Source organism: Callorhinchus milii, unplaced genomic scaffold, assembly GCF_018977255.1.
Source record: "Callorhinchus milii isolate IMCB2004 unplaced genomic scaffold, IMCB_Cmil_1.0 Scaffold7, whole genome shotgun sequence".
Lineage (NCBI taxonomy): Eukaryota > Metazoa > Chordata > Chondrichthyes > Chimaeriformes > Callorhinchidae > Callorhinchus > Callorhinchus milii.
In genome coordinates this window covers 16,797,786-16,815,701 of record NW_024704748.1, presented here as the reverse complement: position 1 = coordinate 16,815,701, position 17,916 = coordinate 16,797,786, and the positions used below count along the sequence as shown (strand labels likewise).

At 42.1% G+C, this 17,916-nt stretch overlaps 2 protein-coding genes across 2 annotated transcripts; both read left to right on the top strand.

The window, feature by feature from the left end:
• The first annotated feature begins 2,641 nt into the window (after window positions 1-2,641).
• Window positions 2,642-14,714, top strand: sirt1 (sirtuin 1). The gene is made up of 9 exons (XM_007897318.2): window positions 2,642-3,072; window positions 5,709-5,855; window positions 6,428-6,669; window positions 7,016-7,168; window positions 8,041-8,188; window positions 8,800-8,879; window positions 9,624-9,810; window positions 10,245-10,835; window positions 11,359-14,714. The coding sequence occupies exons 1-9, from the start codon at window positions 2,712-2,714 to the stop codon at window positions 11,694-11,696; spliced, it is 2,247 nt and encodes a 748-aa protein (XP_007895509.2). The 5' UTR covers window positions 2,642-2,711; the 3' UTR covers window positions 11,697-14,714.
• A 541-nt stretch (window positions 14,715-15,255) lies between these two features.
• LOC103181102 (cytochrome c oxidase subunit 5B, mitochondrial) lies at window positions 15,256-17,358 on the top strand. Its single transcript, XM_007897338.2, has 4 exons — window positions 15,256-15,418; window positions 16,526-16,596; window positions 16,855-16,954; window positions 17,093-17,358. Exons 1-4 carry the CDS (start codon window positions 15,319-15,321, stop codon window positions 17,203-17,205), a joined length of 384 nt encoding a protein of 127 aa, XP_007895529.1. The 5' UTR covers window positions 15,256-15,318; the 3' UTR covers window positions 17,206-17,358.
• Window positions 17,359-17,916: the final 558 nt, after the last annotated feature.

The window sequence follows — 17,916 nt, the reverse complement described above, 5'->3', positions numbered from 1 at the left end:
GCTGACACTGTGTGTGTCGCAGTGCATGAGGTGCTGACACTGTGTGTGTCTCAGTGTGTCTGGGGCTGACACTGTGTGTGCCTCAGTGTATGTGGGTTTGACTCTCAGTGGATGTGGGACTGACACTGTGTGTGTCTCAGTGCCTGTGGGGCTGACCCTGTGTGTGGGGCTGACACTGTGTGTGTCTCAGTGGATGTGGGGCTGACACTGTGTGTGTCTCAGTGCCTGTGGGGCTGACAGTGTGTGTGTCTCAGTGCCTGTGGGGCTGACCCTGTGTGTGGGGCTGACCCTGTGTGTGGGGCTGACACTGTGTGTGGAGCTGACAATGTGTGTGTCTCAGTGCCTGTGGGGCTGACACTGTGTGTGGGGCTGACACTGTGTGTGTCTCAGTGCCTGTGGGGCTGACACTGTGTGTGGGGCTGACACTGTGTGTGTCTCAGTGCCTGTGGGGCTGACACTGTGTGTGGGGTTGACACTGTGTGTGTCTCAGTGCCTGTGGGCTGACCCTGTGTGTGGGGTTGACACTGTGTGTGTCTCAGTGCCTGTGGGGCTGACCCTGTGTGTGGGGCTGACCCTGTGTGTGGGGCTGACACTGTGTGTGGGGCTGACACTGTGTGTGTCTCAGTGCCTGTGGGGCTGACACTGTGTGTGTCTCAGTGGATGTGGGGCTGACACTGTGTGTGGGGCTGACACTATGTGTGTCTCAGTGCCTGTGGGGCTGACACTGTGTGTGTCTCAGTGGATGTGGGGCTGACCCTGTGTGTGGGGCTGACACTGTGTGTGTCGCAGTGCATGAGGTGCTGACACTGTGTGTGTCTCAGTGTGTCTGGGGCTGACACTGTGTGTGCCTCAGTGTATGTGGGTTTGACTCTCAGTGGATGTGGGACTGACACTGTGTGTGTCTCAGTGCCTGTGGGGCTGACCCTGTGTGTGGGGCTGACACTGTGTGTGGGGCTGACACTGTGTGAGTTTCAGTGCCTGTGGGGCTGACCCTGTGTGTGGGGCTGACACTGTGTGTGTCTCAGTGGATGTGGGGCTGACACTGTGTGTGGGGCTGACCCTGTGTGTGGGGCTGACACTGTGTGTGTCTCAGTGGATGTGGGGCTGACACTGTGTGTGGGGCTGACCCTGTGTGTGGGGCTGACACTGTGTGTGGGGCTGACCCTGTGTGTGTCTCAGTGCCTGTGGGGCTGACACTGTGTGTGGGGCTGACACTGTGTGTGTCTCAGTGCCTGTGGGGCTGACCCTGTGTGTGGGGCTGACACTGTGTGTGTCTCAGTGGATGTGGGGCTGACACTGTGTGTGGGGCTGACCCTGTGTGTGGGGCTGACACTGTGTGTGTCTCAGTGGATGTGGGGCTGACACTGTGTGTGGGGCTGACCCTGTGTGTGGGGCTGACACTGTGTGTGTCTCAGTGCATGTGGGGCTGACACTGTGTGTGTCTCAGTGCCTGTGGGGCTGACACTGTGTGTGTCGCAGTGCATGAGGTGCTGACACTGTGTGTGTCTCAGTGTGTCTGGGGCTGACACTGTGTGTGCCTCAGTGTATGTGGGTTTGACTCTCAGTGGATGTGGGACTGACACTGTGTGTGTCTCAGTGCCTGTGGGGCTGACCCTGTGTGTGGGGCTGACACTGTGTGTGTCTCAGTGGATGTGGGGCTGACACTGTGTGTGTCTCAGTGCCTGTGGGGCTGACAGTGTGTGTGTCTCAGTGCCTGTGGGGCTGACCCTGTGTGTGGGGCTGACCCTGTGTGTGGGGCTGACACTGTGTGTGGAGCTGACAATGTGTGTGTCTCAGTGCCTGTGGGGCTGACACTGTGTGTGGGGCTGACACTGTGTGTGTCTCAGTGCCTGTGGGGCTGACACTGTGTGTGGGGCTGACACTGTGTGTGTCTCAGTGCCTGTGGGGCTGACACTGTGTGTGGGGTTGACACTGTGTGTGTCTCAGTGCCTGTGGGGCTGACCCTGTGTGTGGGGTTGACACTGTGTGTGTCTCAGTGCCTGTGGGGCTGACCCTGTGTGTGGGGCTGACCCTGTGTGTGGGGCTGACACTGTGTGTGGGGCTGACACTGTGTGTGTCTCAGTGCCTGTGGGCTGACACTGTGTGTGGGGCTGACACTATGTGTGTCTCAGTGCCGGTGGGGCTGACACTGTGTGTGTCTCAGTGGATGTGGGGCTGACCCTGTGTGTGGGGCTGACACTGTGTGTGTCGCAGTGCATGAGGTGCTGACACTGTGTGTGTCTCAGTGTGTCTGGGGCTGACACTGTGTGTGCCTCAGTGTATGTGGGTTTGACTCTCAGTGGATGTGGGACTGACACTGTGTGTGTCTCAGTGCCTGTGGGGCTGACCCTGTGTGTGGGGCTGACACTGTGTGTGGGGCTGACACTGTGTGAGTTTCAGTGCCTGTGGGGCTGACCCTGTGTGTGGGGCTGACACTGTGTGTGTCTCAGTGGATGTGGGGCTGACACTGTGTGTGGGGCTGACCCTGTGTGTGGGGCTGACACTGTGTGTGGGGCTGACCCTGTGTGTGTCTCAGTGCCTGTGGGGCTGACACTGTGTGTGGGGCTGACACTGTGTGTGTCTCAGTGGATGTGGGGCTGACACTGTGTGTGTCTCAGTGGATGTGGGGCTGACACTGTGGCCGCCTCTGACCCGCACTTGTGCGCAGTCGCGGGCCGGTCACGTGACTGTTTAAACCTCTGGGTGACAAGATGGCGGACGCGGAGAAAGGCTCGAGAAGCGGCGAAGGCGACGGTGTAAAAGGAGAGGAGCCGCTCACCAAGAGAGCGCGTCTGGGGGGACAAGAGGTCGCCAGTGTGGCGGAGAGTCGGCCGGAGCAGCAGGAGGAGGAGGAGGAGGAGGGGGGAGAGAGCGGCTGGGAGAGCGCCTCCTGTGCCGAGGGCTCCCCGGAGGCGGGCGCGGTGGGGGCGGAGGGAAGGAGAAGGAGGAGGAGAGCGACGGCCGCGGCAGCAGCGAACGGTGGTCTCGGGCCGCAGCCGCCGCACAACAAAGAGCCGCACAGCGAGGGTCTGGCCGAGTCGGGGCCGGAGAGCAGGCCTTCAGCTGGGGAAGGTAGGGTCACTGAGGGCCGGGGCCGGGGCCGCGGCGCGGCGACCGGTGAGAGCGAAGTTGGCCGACAGATCCGCCCCCAAATAAAACTGGACTCTCATTCCATGGCTGTTGTGGGACGTCGCTGTGCGCAAACTGTCTGCTGAGTGTCGCTCACCAAATGCACAGTCGATTCATTTTCGATGGTGTATCTCGCCAAGCGCTTTGAGACGTTTCGACGACGTGATAAGGCGTTATATATATATATGAAAGGCAAAAGATTATTTGGTTTGGTCTGTGTCCGCAGAGTAACGGGTTTCCGGGGACGAGCAGCCTCACCGGCTGCCGCAGGGGAGCGTTTACAGATGGCCTGAGTGCACTTCGGGTCTTGTGTTTGGATCAGTAAAAACTGGTAGCTTGGATTTGGCAAAAGAAAAGTTTCTGTTTCATAAATCTTGCATTTGATATAGTGCCTTATCACGTCTTCGAGCCGTCTCCAAGTGCTTTGCACAGTATACTGTAAAGTGAATTGACTGTATATTATGTGGGTGAATGCTAATCAATTACGCACAGCAGTGTTCCACCAACGGTCGTGGATTGAAGTGACCAATTTTTTTTGAAGGAATTATTATTCTCGGAAAATCGACTAATGACCGGGTTCCTACTTAAAGCTAGGTAAACGGAGGCGTGTGGAGTAAGGAAACTTGCCCAACATTTTGCCCTGCTGGGAATCGAATCCAGGTCTCTCACTTGCGAGGCGAGTGCTTTTACCACTGAGCTAATGGGGGATGAATAAACTGATAACATAAATGTATCCTTTGTTTTGCATTGATGAATAAGAGTGTGGAGAGCAGTCAATCGAACATGTTGCCTTGTGTATCCGCTCTGAATTTGACCATAAACTACTTTTAATTATTTATGTTGTCAGGTAAGAGCAAATTGGAAGAACAAGCGATTGACTGTAAATCCATATGGCACTTTTTTAAAGTGTTCTGTATTAAATGTCACATTTTCAAATCAAAATATATCAATATTTATTCTTGAATAACTTTCAGCAATGCGATGTTAATACAGAATAAAATGCCCTAGAATTGGTTTGTGCTTTAAAATGTGGAAATGTCATAAAAAATGAGTGTATAATTTCTAATGTATAAAATCTACTTCAAAGAGATTGTAGTATGAAACCTGATTATGACTTTAAAAACTGTTCTATGTTTGCCAGTGGAGCACTGATATTGAATCTATTTGTATCATTACTAACATTTCATTTCTTTATTATCATAACTATTGAAAAGTTGTACTCTGTTTCAAATTTCAGACAATTTCAAATAACAGTAACAAAATTATATTTGTTTAGCAGCTTTCATGTCGGGAGGAAGTCCCAAGATGCTGGATAGTTGCTGTGAATTTTAGATATGAGTCCAAATATTTATTGTAGTGTTTAAACTAAACCATGCTTTTATGTCTTAACTAATAATGCTGTAAATTTATTGGTAATTGGAATTGTGCTAGGACAGTCCCAAGTGAAATTTTTAAAGACTTTGCTGACTTCTCATTAAGAACCTGGTGGTTCACAAAGACTGACATGGAATATGTGAATAGTGCCTGTCTCCCAGTAGATCGACCTCAAATTCTCACTCCCCTACAAATTGCTTCACACTTCTCATCTTCTCCAACTTCACTCTCCTTGCAAACTCGGGGTGGCTGTGCATTCCTCCCCCTCTACTTTTACTCCTTATTCTTACTCTGATATCAGTCTTCAACAACCACCTAAAATCTTGACTCTTTGACTGTGCCTACAGTCACCTTTCCCACCATCCCTGGTTGGTATCCGGCACCATCTCAATAAAGGCTCCACTCCGATACTGCTCTGCATGGAGGACACTTATATAAATGCAAGTTAGCAATCTTCCTGATGGGTGTGGATTGGGTTAAATACAGTTAAGTTCCCTCTCTTGTCCAGATCAGACCTAACTCCAAACTTGGGGCATCTTCTCTAATTGCAAAAGTATGATCACTTTATCCTTAGTTAACCTTATGGCCTCTGAATTAGATTGCCAATTAGGTTCCATTGATCTATTTTTAAACATTAGATGTTAATTAGACAATTAATTAATTTAATTAATTAGATGGTAGCTCAGCCTCTAAATGTTAATTAGAGGCTGAGCTACCATCGCTGAAATTTGCTTCAAGGAGCCTGAGAAATTCTCATCCAGGCCTCAGAAGTGAGTTGAGCAGTGTATTAGGCCCACTGTATCAACACTTTTTTTAAGTATATACAAACTTGAACATTATAAGTTTCCTCATGAGTGAGAATGCTCAAAGCATTTTGCAGGCTTGCTTAAAAAATTAATGGTGACATGTCCAGTGCAAAACAAAACCTTTAAAATGATTTATCCAAATTTTTAGTAATATAGTAACACCAGCTGCTTTCCAGCAACAATCATCATTTTTTTCTGGTTGTTCAAGAAATTAACTTGTCCAAAAATCTTCTGAGAATAAGGTACCTAGTAAAGGCACTTCAATTAATATAGTCATGAAAATGGTTGGTCCTTGATTTTAAAAAAAATTATCTCATGGGATTTCACAGAATTGTTCACCTTTACCTTATAATGAATGCTATTGCCATATTTATGATGTGCATTGTGTTTTTGCTTCAGGAGACAGTTTACTTCTGAGTAATACAGTAAGCAGTGCTACTGATGAAGAAATCGTTCCAAATGGGATTCACTCATGGGAAAGTGATGAGGAAGACAAAGCTTCTCATGCAAGCTCCAGTGACTGGGCTCCAGGATGTCCCAAGATAGGTACAGGTTAATACAAATTGATATCATGATTATTTCAGTTGGGATATGAAAATTCTTTTTTTTTTTTTGGCTTCCACATACATCCTAATTGGAAGGCAACCTAATTCTAGTTTGTGGCATTCATGCTGTGAAATCACAAGAGTGGGTAGGGTTATTGTTCTGTTTATTTTCCCACCTTCCCTCTCAGTGAAGTTGCTACCGTTGCTCAGCAATTCACTGAAGTGCCCGCCTGAATTTTATGCACATAATCCATGCAAGCTGAACTTTACCTTTTTGCCTTTGCAATTCAGGATTTTTTAATCCACCTATTGTAGATTTAGATGCCATTTATTGTTTCTATACAATAAAGTAAATTATTTGAGTATGAAAAAATATTCTCTAATTATTTGTGTTTAGATCTATATTACTAATATGACTGAACTTTCTTATATTAACTCCTAGTATTTAAAGTCCTGAATCTGTATTCTGTTCTGTTCAAAAATATTGTCCAAACTTCATTCAGTGTTCATTTTAACCAGCACTTTTTTTAATTAACTTGATTTTTTTCACCTTTCTTCCCTAATCATCTCTAGGTCCTTACAGTTTTGTTCAGCAGCATCTTATGCTGGGCACAGACCCACGGTCTATCTTGAAGGATCTGTTACGAGGGAACAGTGCTCCACCTGACCTTGATGATATGACACTATGGCAGATTGTCCTTAACATTTTGTCGGAGCCACCAAAACGGAAGAAACGGAAAGATATCAATACAATAGAAGATGTTGTGAAAATGTTGAGAGAGAGCAAGAAAATCATGGTCCTGACTGGAGCTGGGGTTTGTAAAAATAAAACAACCTTTGTCCAAATCCCTGACTGTCCAGCGCCTTGGGACATCCTCCCGACATGAAAGGCGCTATACAAATGTAATTTTGCATTGTATTATTAAAATTAATGGGTTTAATAATCATGTGAATAAGTCAATACAATAAGCATTCTTAAATGTTCAGAATAGTAACTCAGGAACAGGAGCGTGTTCTTATTTATTAATATAAAAAGGTTGCAATTTAAAAAATATATAATTATCCTTTGGAAACTAAATGAGCAATATGGCCAGCTTTTATTTTTTCCATATGACTAATATATTTCATTTTTAATTTGATTTGGTTTAATTTGATTTGAAGGTTTCTGTTTCATGTGGAATACCAGACTTCAGATCAAGAGATGGGATTTATGCACGGCTTGCAGTAGATTTTCCAGACCTTCCAGACCCTCATGCCATGTTTGACATTGAATATTTCAGAAAAGATCCTAGGCCATTTTTTAAGTTTGCAAAGGTATGTATTATTTTGATGCAGGAATTAATTTAGTGCATATGGGGTCCCCTTGGAGCTGAATGTCTCCAGGATGGCATGTTTGACAACGGAATGTCTGACTGAGCCCACCTTCTGTGGCAGTCTCAGTTGTCCAGTTCCTGAGCTAGGCGACACTGCTGATGACAGTACAACTAGTCTGGCTCATCTGCAGGACTTGGTGAGACTCTACGTATTCAGCTGCCAGCAAGCCCCACCAAATCCTAACAGGTAGGATAGTCCTAGCTAGACAAACCGTGGGAATGCTTGCTCAGCAGTGCTTTCAATGGTAAGCTATGCAGTTTTAGCTGGCTCGACTCCCATACAGTACACAAACTCACACTCTAAGGTCTTCAAGCCTTGATTCTTGCTAATCTGGTATAATACTTACGGAATTAAGTTAGCAGAATACGACCCTCCAGAAAGAATGTGCATCCCATTCCAATAAACATCTCCGCAATTTCCATCTATAGATGGGATGCATGAAACACTGTATTTGAGTTCTCTTAAGCATGATGGGTTTCTGCATGTGTCAGATGCCCTGCTGACCAAAAAAACGTTTTGAGCAAGATTATAGTAGCTTCCTTACAGCCTTGCAAAGGCTTGAACAGGTTTGCACACTTAATGTAAACTGAATTAACTTGCTTTCTTTGAGGTATATTATGGAAAAACGGTCTAATTCTAATAAAATTGTGTTAAAAAACAAGTAATTTTAAAAGGGGCAATTTGTATTGGATATACAAACTTAAACCCTCAAATTGTTCACCAAATGTCAGTTTGTTTCTACAAGTAACAGATTGTGCTTGTAATGGACTTCTTTCTTGATATTTAACTTTCTATATGTTTTCATTATTTAGGAAATTTACCCTGGCCAGTTCCAGCCATCTCTATGCCACAGGTTCATAGCTTTGCTGGATAAACAACAGAGGCTGCTTCGGAATTACACTCAAAACATTGATACCCTAGAACAAGTGACTGGTATTCACAGGATTGTTGAGTGTCATGGTTAGTCAAGCATAGATTTCTGCATAAATATTAAAAAAGCTGAATGATTGTCCCCTACTTCTGAAACAAGTCACGTTGTTGTAGACTAAAACAGATAAACGTGTGCTTGGAAAGAGTTACTCTATTTGTAGAAAGAATAAATTGTCACATAAAAACATTACTGAATTCCCTTAAATTTTTAAGAGCATATGTTCAATTCTAGCTGATCATGCTGTGTCATGGAATCACTGACAGGTGGCCATTTTTATAACATGAGCCATTCTACCGTGAAGCCTGATTTAATGGACTGAAACCACTTTGTTGTAATAAAGACTGACTGGATGTGCTTGTATCTATAGTCAATTCACTTTAGAATGTGCCAGGACTACACCGTTTTGCCCACAAATATACGGTCAATTCACTTTACAGTCTATTCTGTGAAGCGCTTTGAGACGTTGAGAAGACGTGAAAAGCGCTATATCAAGTGCAAGGATTATTATTATTGTTCCTACATTAGCAGAATTTATTCAAGGCAGCTGGTCATACATAACGATTATTATCACTTTTTTTATGTAAAATGTTTCATAAGTGAAATATAAACTTTTGCATACACCACTTTTGACTTTTTCTAGGCTCGTTTGCAATGGCTTCTTGTCTGGCCTGCAAATATAAGGTTGATTGTGAAGCAATAAGAAAAGATGTCTTCAATCAGGTAAGAATTGATAGTGCTTTTTTTCTCCAACATAATGGAATCATGGAACAAGAAAACGGCATCTTATCGACCTCATTACAGACCATGTCTAATCAACTCTTATTCTAGACTCCACCCTGCCCATTTAATATCTTGAGGGAATTTTTTGCATGAATGCACTCTGATCCCCAAAGGTAATCAAGAAAAACTCAAAAAAATGCAACCATCACTACATTGATACAATTCAGCCTGGTCTGTTCGCCATTGCCAGTTTTGTAATTAGGCTTAACTGCCTTTTCAGTGATATACTGGTGAACTGTCATTTTCTCTATGAATGAGGGATAATACAGGCTACCTGCTTTCAGGTTTTGTGCTGTTCTTGAACAAGCCCCACACATTTAGATTTTGATAGAAATCTATTTTTTTTAAAAATGTCTATTAAGGATGATGTAATTTAAGATCAAGCTGGTTTGTAACTAGAGCTTCACACAAAGCCCTGGGATAGGGATCATATTTATTTCCCTTAATTAGCCCACACATCATGTTCTGTGTCTTGCTGCCTGTTTGAGATTGGAAATTATTATGTGAGCTGTTAGTCATGAGCTTATGTCCCACTTCCTTTGGATGTTATATATCGATGTACCATTGGGTTGTCCAAGATAAGATTTTACAATTTGTAAAAACTAAATGTATTAAGTTCTAAAGTGTTGTATAGACAGATTAACAGGAAATTGATTTGAACAACTTAGCATTTCTCTACCCTAGGTGGTTCCTCAGTGCCCTAGGTGTCCTCCTGATGTTCCCCTTGCTATTATGAAACCAGATATCGTGTTTTTTGGAGAAAATTTGCCAGAGCTGTTCCACAGGAGTATGAAGTATGATAAAGATGAGGTGGATCTGCTGATTGTGATTGGATCCTCATTAAAAGTTCGGCCAGTGGCGCTTATACCAAGTAAGAAATGCAGAAGCTCATGCGAACTCGAAGATTCAGTTGTCTTAAGTTTTAATTGTAGTGCTGTATGGCTACATCGATCCATGGAACCAGTTTTATCAATAAATGTGGAATGTTGCCAAAGTGAACTTTCTTAAAAATGATGAGAGCTAAGATTGATCTTCAGTTATCTCAAAAGTTCCTTTTAGCAGTAGAAACTGAAATGAAGATGTAGAAGTTTATTTGCCTATTAATACTTCAAGAAACCTGGTTTGTATCAATTTTTAGTGTGTATGGAATTGAAAACAGAATTCTGTACTTAGTTTCTTAAATTGTCCTAGTTTCAACAGTTGTAATTTATGGTATGAAACTACAGTATAAAAGTATCAATAAATTTTGTTTAGTTTCAGCTAGAGAAATTATATATCATTAAATAATTTGATTCTTTCATGTAGGTTCCATACCCCATGATGTGCCTCAGGTGCTGATCAATAGGGAGCCGTTAAGTCACCTTAACTTTGATGTGGAACTCCTTGGAGATTGTGACGTTATTATTAATGAGTTATGTCATCGATTGAGTGGAGAGTTTGAAGAACTTTGTTGCAACCCAATCAAACTTACAGAAATTACAGTAAAACCTGTACGATGCCAAAAAGAACTGAAATGTCAGTCATTTGGAATGTGTCCCACACCAACTATTTTAACCGAGGATTCCAGTTCATATGAGAAAGAAATCCAGTCTTCAAAATCTGCAATCTCAACAGCTAAAAGTTATGAACACATGACAGAATCTGCTGAAAGCTGTACGAAGGAAAATAAAGAGGAATCTGGGGTAGAAACACTTTCTAGCGAGAAAGAAATGGAAAGCACTGTTTCTTTTCCAGAGAGCTCTGGAAATTGTAACAATGAGTTGCAGATCACCAAACCTACTGAAGAAAGTTCCTCAAACCTTGCCCCAGTAGATACCAAACCTGTTAATAAGGAAATCCTAAATAAAGGTTGCATCAGCAAAAATGCAAAAGAGCAAATCAGCAAACGATTGGGTGGTAAGTCCTACTCTTATCTCCTATCTTGTAAATTATGTTCCGATCTGAATCTTTAAACATTCTCCTTTGAATCTTCTCCAGATCTACGCTAAAATTGTTTCATATTTCCTCCTCCAATATAGAGTAACTTTAAACATTTCTGCGTTAAAATCCATTTGCTTATCTAACTAATTGTTAGATAAATCCCTTCTCAATGCCATCAATTTAATTTCCACTGCTCACTACCCTCGTAACTTAGTGTCATCAGATAAGTTATGAATTCATCCATTATGATTTATGAATAATTTGAACAGGTGATGCAGAATCGGTGCTGATAAAACTCCACTGGTTACTGCTTATTTCTTAACTAGAGAAGTTCTATTTTTGACTGACTGGATAAAATAGATCTACAAAATTGAATTCTTGCGCCTAATTAATGCCTGGTTCTCAACTATTATAAATGTGGCTGGAAGTATTAAACTATTTGTGTAATGTGTATTTCATACTTAATACAGAATAATCTTGTGTGATTCTCAATTTTTAGATTCGCAGTACTTGTTCTTGGCACCAAACCGCTACATTTTTCATGGTGCTGAAGTCTACTCTGACTCCGAGGGAGATGAGGGATCGTCATCTGGTAACAGTGTTAGTAATAGTGATAATGAGTCCAGCAGCAGCAAGAGTGTCTGTGATGTGGTGGAAGAGGAGAGTGATATTGAAGAATTTTATAATCGAATAGAGGACGAAATTGAAACTCCTTATTCAGCAGATGGAGTATACTTTGGGGATGAAAGTGAACATTTTGAAAATGCAGACGAGCTGAATGAGTCGGTTGAAAACCACGTGCAAAGTGAATTGGAAGATGCAAATATATTGGAGTAAAAGGGCACAAATGCATGAGATTACAGTATTTATGTTAAGATGTTCACCAGCATTAGCCTGCTTTAGGACACTTTACAGCCAGAAAGCTCTCCTGGATGGAACAGTGGCTTGAGATCATGTAGAATGTCAGTCTGAAACTTCTCCCATTGTATATTGGATAAAGTTCGGTACTAGGGGTTGTAATCCTGATCCCGCATGCTCATGGTGCTCCTAGGATTTTCCTTTATAAATTCCGGGAAGCTGCCCGAGCCCAGATGGAAGGAAAGGGCCGGTCTCCCTGCTCCCCGGAAACGAGTTGTACACTGCTGCCATGCTGGACCCCTGCCCCCACAAGGATAAGCTCATGAGCAGATGGGCAAGTCTTAAATCCTCCCTGATGTCCTTGGAGAACTGCAGGTGTCCTGGATGAGGCAAGATTTAGCATCCTGGGATTTGAGGCATTAAAATCCTGAAATCCCAGGATTCAGAAAGAGCACCGGGATTGCAACCCCTATTTGGTACATATGCACTGAAAACACTATGCCATCTACATTAACTTTTTTTTCTTGTGCTAAATATATTTTCTGCTTATTTCAATAATTTAAAAAAAAGTTAATCTGCATTGCCTGTATTGGACCCTCTTGGGGATGAGCAGAAGAATTTCTTTTGCCAAAATATCTGTTCATTCATTTTACTTTTTTTCACTTAACGTTTGAGTTGTACAGCTATTTAAGTGTTTCAGTTATTCAAAAGCTAAAGAATGTGTTGTATATAATTTTTTGTATATGCTTTTGGAAAAGCCATTTAATTGCAGAAAGGGATAAAGGGAACAGGTAAAAAGACCAAAGAACATTGGGATGTCTCAATGGTTACAGCAACTATAGAAGTACGGAAGGTTCTGTTGTGGATTCTTTAGGAGCTGGGAGTGATTTGGTGAGCATATTACACATTTTCCTCACGATTTATATATTCTCACAAACACTGGCTATAATGTTTTCTATGAGACATTTCTGGCAGCTAATTTAAACATTCAGATTATTATTTTTTTCATTCAGCTTGGGCTAGCTATTAAAAATCAACTCATTGGGGTAGATTAAGGACATTTTTACAACATGTAGCATTTGTAGTTACTTGCTGCCTTATAGAAACTTGTAGATTTTGCTACTAGTGCCAGTTCTGCTCAGACCTGATTCTGCGTTTGGTACAAAGCAGATTCATTTTTTTCTCTAACCTTTTCTTCCTGTGGAAATGAGCTGTAAAGTGTGTAATAAAGAGACATTTGGTCAACATGGTAGAATTAAAGCTAGAGCACACCGAATAAATAATTTTGAGCTGTGAGTGTTCTTGCTAATGTGCCTATGTTATAATTTCCTGTTGTATTGAAATGGAAAACAAAACTTTTTTTTAACAAAATCTATCTACTGCTATATTGTAACTTACAACGAATAAGCAAATGTTTTACAAAATCTTAACTTAATATGCCAAATGTAAATTATGCAATTTTTCATTACATAAGAGCCCTTTATAAAATACTACTCTTGCATTAGTAAGAATAGCAGTTTATTCCACAGTGCATATGTTTTCCTAAGATCTTACAAAAAATCTGCTTGGACATTAAGAGTACTTTACATTTGATATAAGAATTTGTAAGAATAAAAGTGACTCACTGGTGTACGTTAGAGGTTTGCAAAGGATTTTGCTGTTTTGTAATCTTTTTACAATTGAATGAAAGACCTAAGGCTTTCAGTTTATTATTGTGGTAAATGTCTTACACAACATCTCAAATTAAAGATTGTGACCATTCACAAATGGATGTTTGGAATTTGAATAGGATTGTTGTGTTCCCTCACTCCCACATAATGACACACTTCAATTATCATCATTTTTCTCAAAACATTTTTAACTAAAATGCTTTTTTCTGGCCATATTGTAAAACCATTTTTACTACTTGCATCCACTATCTTTTGGAATGTGCAAGATATTCCCTCTTAATTATGGGGCAGGTGAGAGTAGTTTGGGATAATGTAATTGTATAAAAATTATTTACCAAGATACTGTGCCTGATATTAACATGTAATATGAGAACATTTCTGCATGTAGCAGTAATTTGAAACCAGCACAAATATCTTGACAATTTTACTTTTTGTAAAGATTGAGTGGGGGAGTGAAAATGGACTGCGTAATAACAAAGACCTAGACTGTCGAAGAAAAATCCACTTTACACCAAAGTAGTTATATTTGTGTGTATACTGTGTTTATGCATATGTGCACTACCCTTGTGCACTATGCTCAAAGTTACATTACATAATATATCCAGATCAAGAATTGCGTGTGTCCAAATTAGCTTTTTGAGGCATTTAGTGTGTGTGTGTATTTAAAAAAAACAAAAAAAATCCTCAAATTTTGAATGTTGCCTTTAATTGCAATTCATAGTTAGGTGTTTGGAAACAAATGTTGTCTGATGTTCGTTCACCTTTCCAAAATGTTAGCTATCTTTGATGTTTTGTGTTGGCATGATCTAATTTGTGGTGAACAAAACTTATGATGTATTGAACATAGGCTACATTTTTTGAAAAACTGTTCTTTTCCAGTATAGTGTTAAAATTCTTTGTACATACAGAATCATCTTTCATGTATTTCATCTACTTTTCTAGAAAACAGTTTATTAAAAAGCAGTGTTTTTTCTGTAAACTGTTTTGAGATACAGCAACATTTTTTTTTAATACTTGCAGCCTATACTAAACTGTTTTTAATGTCATTTAGTCTGTTTTTTTAAAAAAGATGTATACATTTGACACTTGTCTATTAATTGAATTTCAAACTTATTTTTTAGAAAGTACTTTTTTTAAAAAAATAAGAAGTACACTGTTAGAATATCGACTGTGATTCATAGGAATGTTTTTGTTTTAAATTCAAACTTGGTTATTTTTAAAGCTTGTTTCTTATATTTCCATGTACCACAATCTTTGTTACCTGTACTCTTTAAGTAAAATGTATTTGAATAGATAATATATTGCAATAAATTGCCATGGCAAATTATTTATGTTTTAGGTTTATTGATATGGTATTTCACGTGAAATGTCTCGCGTCCACTTAAAGTGAGAAGACTTTTTATAATTTGATACTGCCCGATCCTGACTCCAGTTCTCCCACACGCAGTGCTGAGATTCAGCACTGGACTGGTTGATGTTTTCGAGGAGGAAAAGTAACGCTTGCGCTACGAAATGCGCAATATTTGAAGCTGTATTTAGCGCAGAATTTGTAAACAATTCTGCACTCAATGCAGCTGAGCAGCAGCAGCGGTAAAGGGGAAGAGTGGGCAATCATCTGTGTCGATTTTACTCTTAGTCTGATGATGATGATGGTGGTGGTGATGGGGATGGGGGGTGTAAGGCTTCCCGGGTTTGGTTGGTCTCAGCCCAGGACACCGGTTTGAAAAGCCCGCGCTCTCCCAGTATAGCAGGAGATCGGAGCCCATGTCAGGCGCGGTCGGACCGTCCCCCCCCTCTCTCCGCAGCTGTTCTCACGCGGTTGTTATTGGTTGGAGCCGCGTCGCTCCGCCGTCGGCTCTCTTTAAATCGGGAGCCGGACGGGGGCTCTGGTGACTGCGGCGGCGGGTGGTCACAGAGGAAGGGTCGGGGACATGGCTGCGAGACTGCTGCTCCGCGCCGCGCGTCACGGCCTGAGCCGCCTCGCAGGACGCGGTGCTTCCCGGAGCAGCGTCAGGACCGTGGTGTCCGGAGGTAAAGCCTCTTAACGCGGGCTCTGCACCGACGGGCATTTCGAGCCCCAGGAGAGGGAGTGCGGGAGGGAGGGAGGGAGGGAGTGCGGGGCGATGTGACCTGTGCACCCACCGGTCACTGGCACAGTCTCCCGTCGCCGGCACCACGCGAAGCCCACGTATTTAACGCAACGCGCGGTTGCAGGTCGGCGTCGGTAATTAAACGCCCCAGTCTTGCCATCGTGCCGACGGTCCTTTTCGACCGACTCGTCCCTGAGGTCACGGGCCTCCCTCCCCACAAGGCCGAAAGTCAAATGTGTTTACTCCGCCTCTTTGGGCAGCGTCGCCCCCCGTGTGTGTGTGTGTGTGTGTGTATGTGTGATGTGTGCCGAGGCTGGAGGCGCATTGCGCACCCACGGGGAGGAATGCACTGCTGTGCTGTGCTGTCCCGTCACTCCTGTCTGATTGATTCCCCATCTGACAGCTCCGTTGGTAGTGATCAGGTTTCTGAGATTTCTTTGCTAAGAATCTGTCCGGAGCAATCGCTGGTAGAAGGGACTTTGCGTTACGTGCGCATTGCACCAGACAGCGGTAACCCCGAGTTCATCTCGATTTACAAACTGCCCAATATCAGACTCCGCGCGTAATGATGTTATGCAGAATTTCATCAGATGTACTTTTTTTCATGCACTTCCCATAGGAGTCACCAGAGCAAACGGGAACAGTAGCCCGATTCGGTTTCACCTCGAGAATGGCTCAGTTGGCAGCACTCTTGCTCTCCAGTCAGAAGGATGTGGGTTCAAGCCTCACATCTAGACTTTGAACACACTGATACTCCAATCCAGTGCTGGGGGAGCACCACGTTGTTGCAAGTGTCATCCTTCGAATTAGACTTTGTCTTTGCTAGAAATAGAGGAGTGGTACAAGGTCACTCTTCCCCCTATAGTAAAACTATTGCTTTTAAAAATAATTATTTGTAAGTGATTTTTACTATATGTGGTATAATTCTGTACCCAAGTGTGTGTGGGTGTGTGTGTGTGCAGGTCAATTATAGATCTGTTCAGGTAGTAGCTATGAAGATGTGCTGCAACAGTGCTGTATTGTTAATAACTCTCCGTCTTCACATTAGGTGTTCCAACGGATGAAGAACAGGCTACAGGACTAGAGCGTAGAACGCTACAAGCTTTGAAGAAAGGACAGGTATCTATAATCTGCAATTTGAAATTTGTGTTCCTGTTTCCGAATGTTTAGTAATGTTTCAATTAGATTTATTATTGCGTGACCACATACTTTTTAATTTCAATTTGAAAATTGATTTTGTAAAACCAAACTCCTTTGATTTACATATTTATTCATTCATTTTAAAGATCTGTGCTTTGTTCCACGTTATTTCTTTGATGTTGTAGATTTGATTTCCATGCAATTTTCCATCTTGCAAATCCAAATTTATTTTCATAGGATCCATACAGTATCTTGAAGCCTAAAGAATATGCAGGCACCGAGGAGGATCCTCACATTGTGCCTTCAACAATCGATAAGAGGCTGGTTGGTTGTCTTTGTAAGTAATGCACTTTATTACTTTTATATGGTCGGTCTGTTTTCAATTGTCTAGATTACACTCATCACTGCGATAAATGGCTAAAAATGTACATTTAAAATGTAATTGGAATTTAACAAACAATATTTCTCCTTGCAGGTGAGGAAGATAACACTGCAATTGTCTGGTTCTGGCTACATTCTGGAACACCTCACCGCTGCCCATCCTGTGGATCGCATTACAAACTTCAACATCATGAGCTGCCTCATTAGCGTATAACAGGACAGATCATTTTAGCAATCAACAAGATCTTTCAGCCATAATTGCCTTAATAGTTTAAATATGAGGTTCATCATATGTTCTTGCTGAAAGCCAAATGGAAAAAATTGTGCACTTCATTAAATAAAAGCCTTTAGATATTTGCATATCCTTCATTATAAAGCAATTATTCCTAATTATAGGTTGGTGGAGGGGAACTTTTATCAGTCTATAAAATGATAAATGGCTTAAAATGTAACTTTAAACTAAGCCAAACAAGACCTGGGAACATACATAAGTTGGTGAAAGCTTTTTATTGAAATGGAAAATACTGGTGGATTTTTTTTCTTCTAAACCAGAGACCAAGGCAAATTTTGACATCCCAACTACTATTATCCTGTCTGAATTCAAGTCTAGAAATCAAACCTGGGATCTTCCAGGGCTATATACTTCTGTTGTACACTATGTTATGTATTTAACTGCATCACCAAGGGAGGTACACGATTTCAATAATTAAATTTGCAACATACAAGTGTGATTCTAAGTAATCTTTAACAAACAGAGAGAGCTGGGAAAACTCAGCAGGTCAGGCAGCATCTATGGAGAAAGTGAGTCAACGTTGCGGGTCCACGACCCTTCGTCAGAACTGGGGCATGTTGGGAGGGAGAGGTTTTTAAAGACAAAGGAATGTGTTAGTTGACAGGTTAAAAAGGTAATTGTGGCGT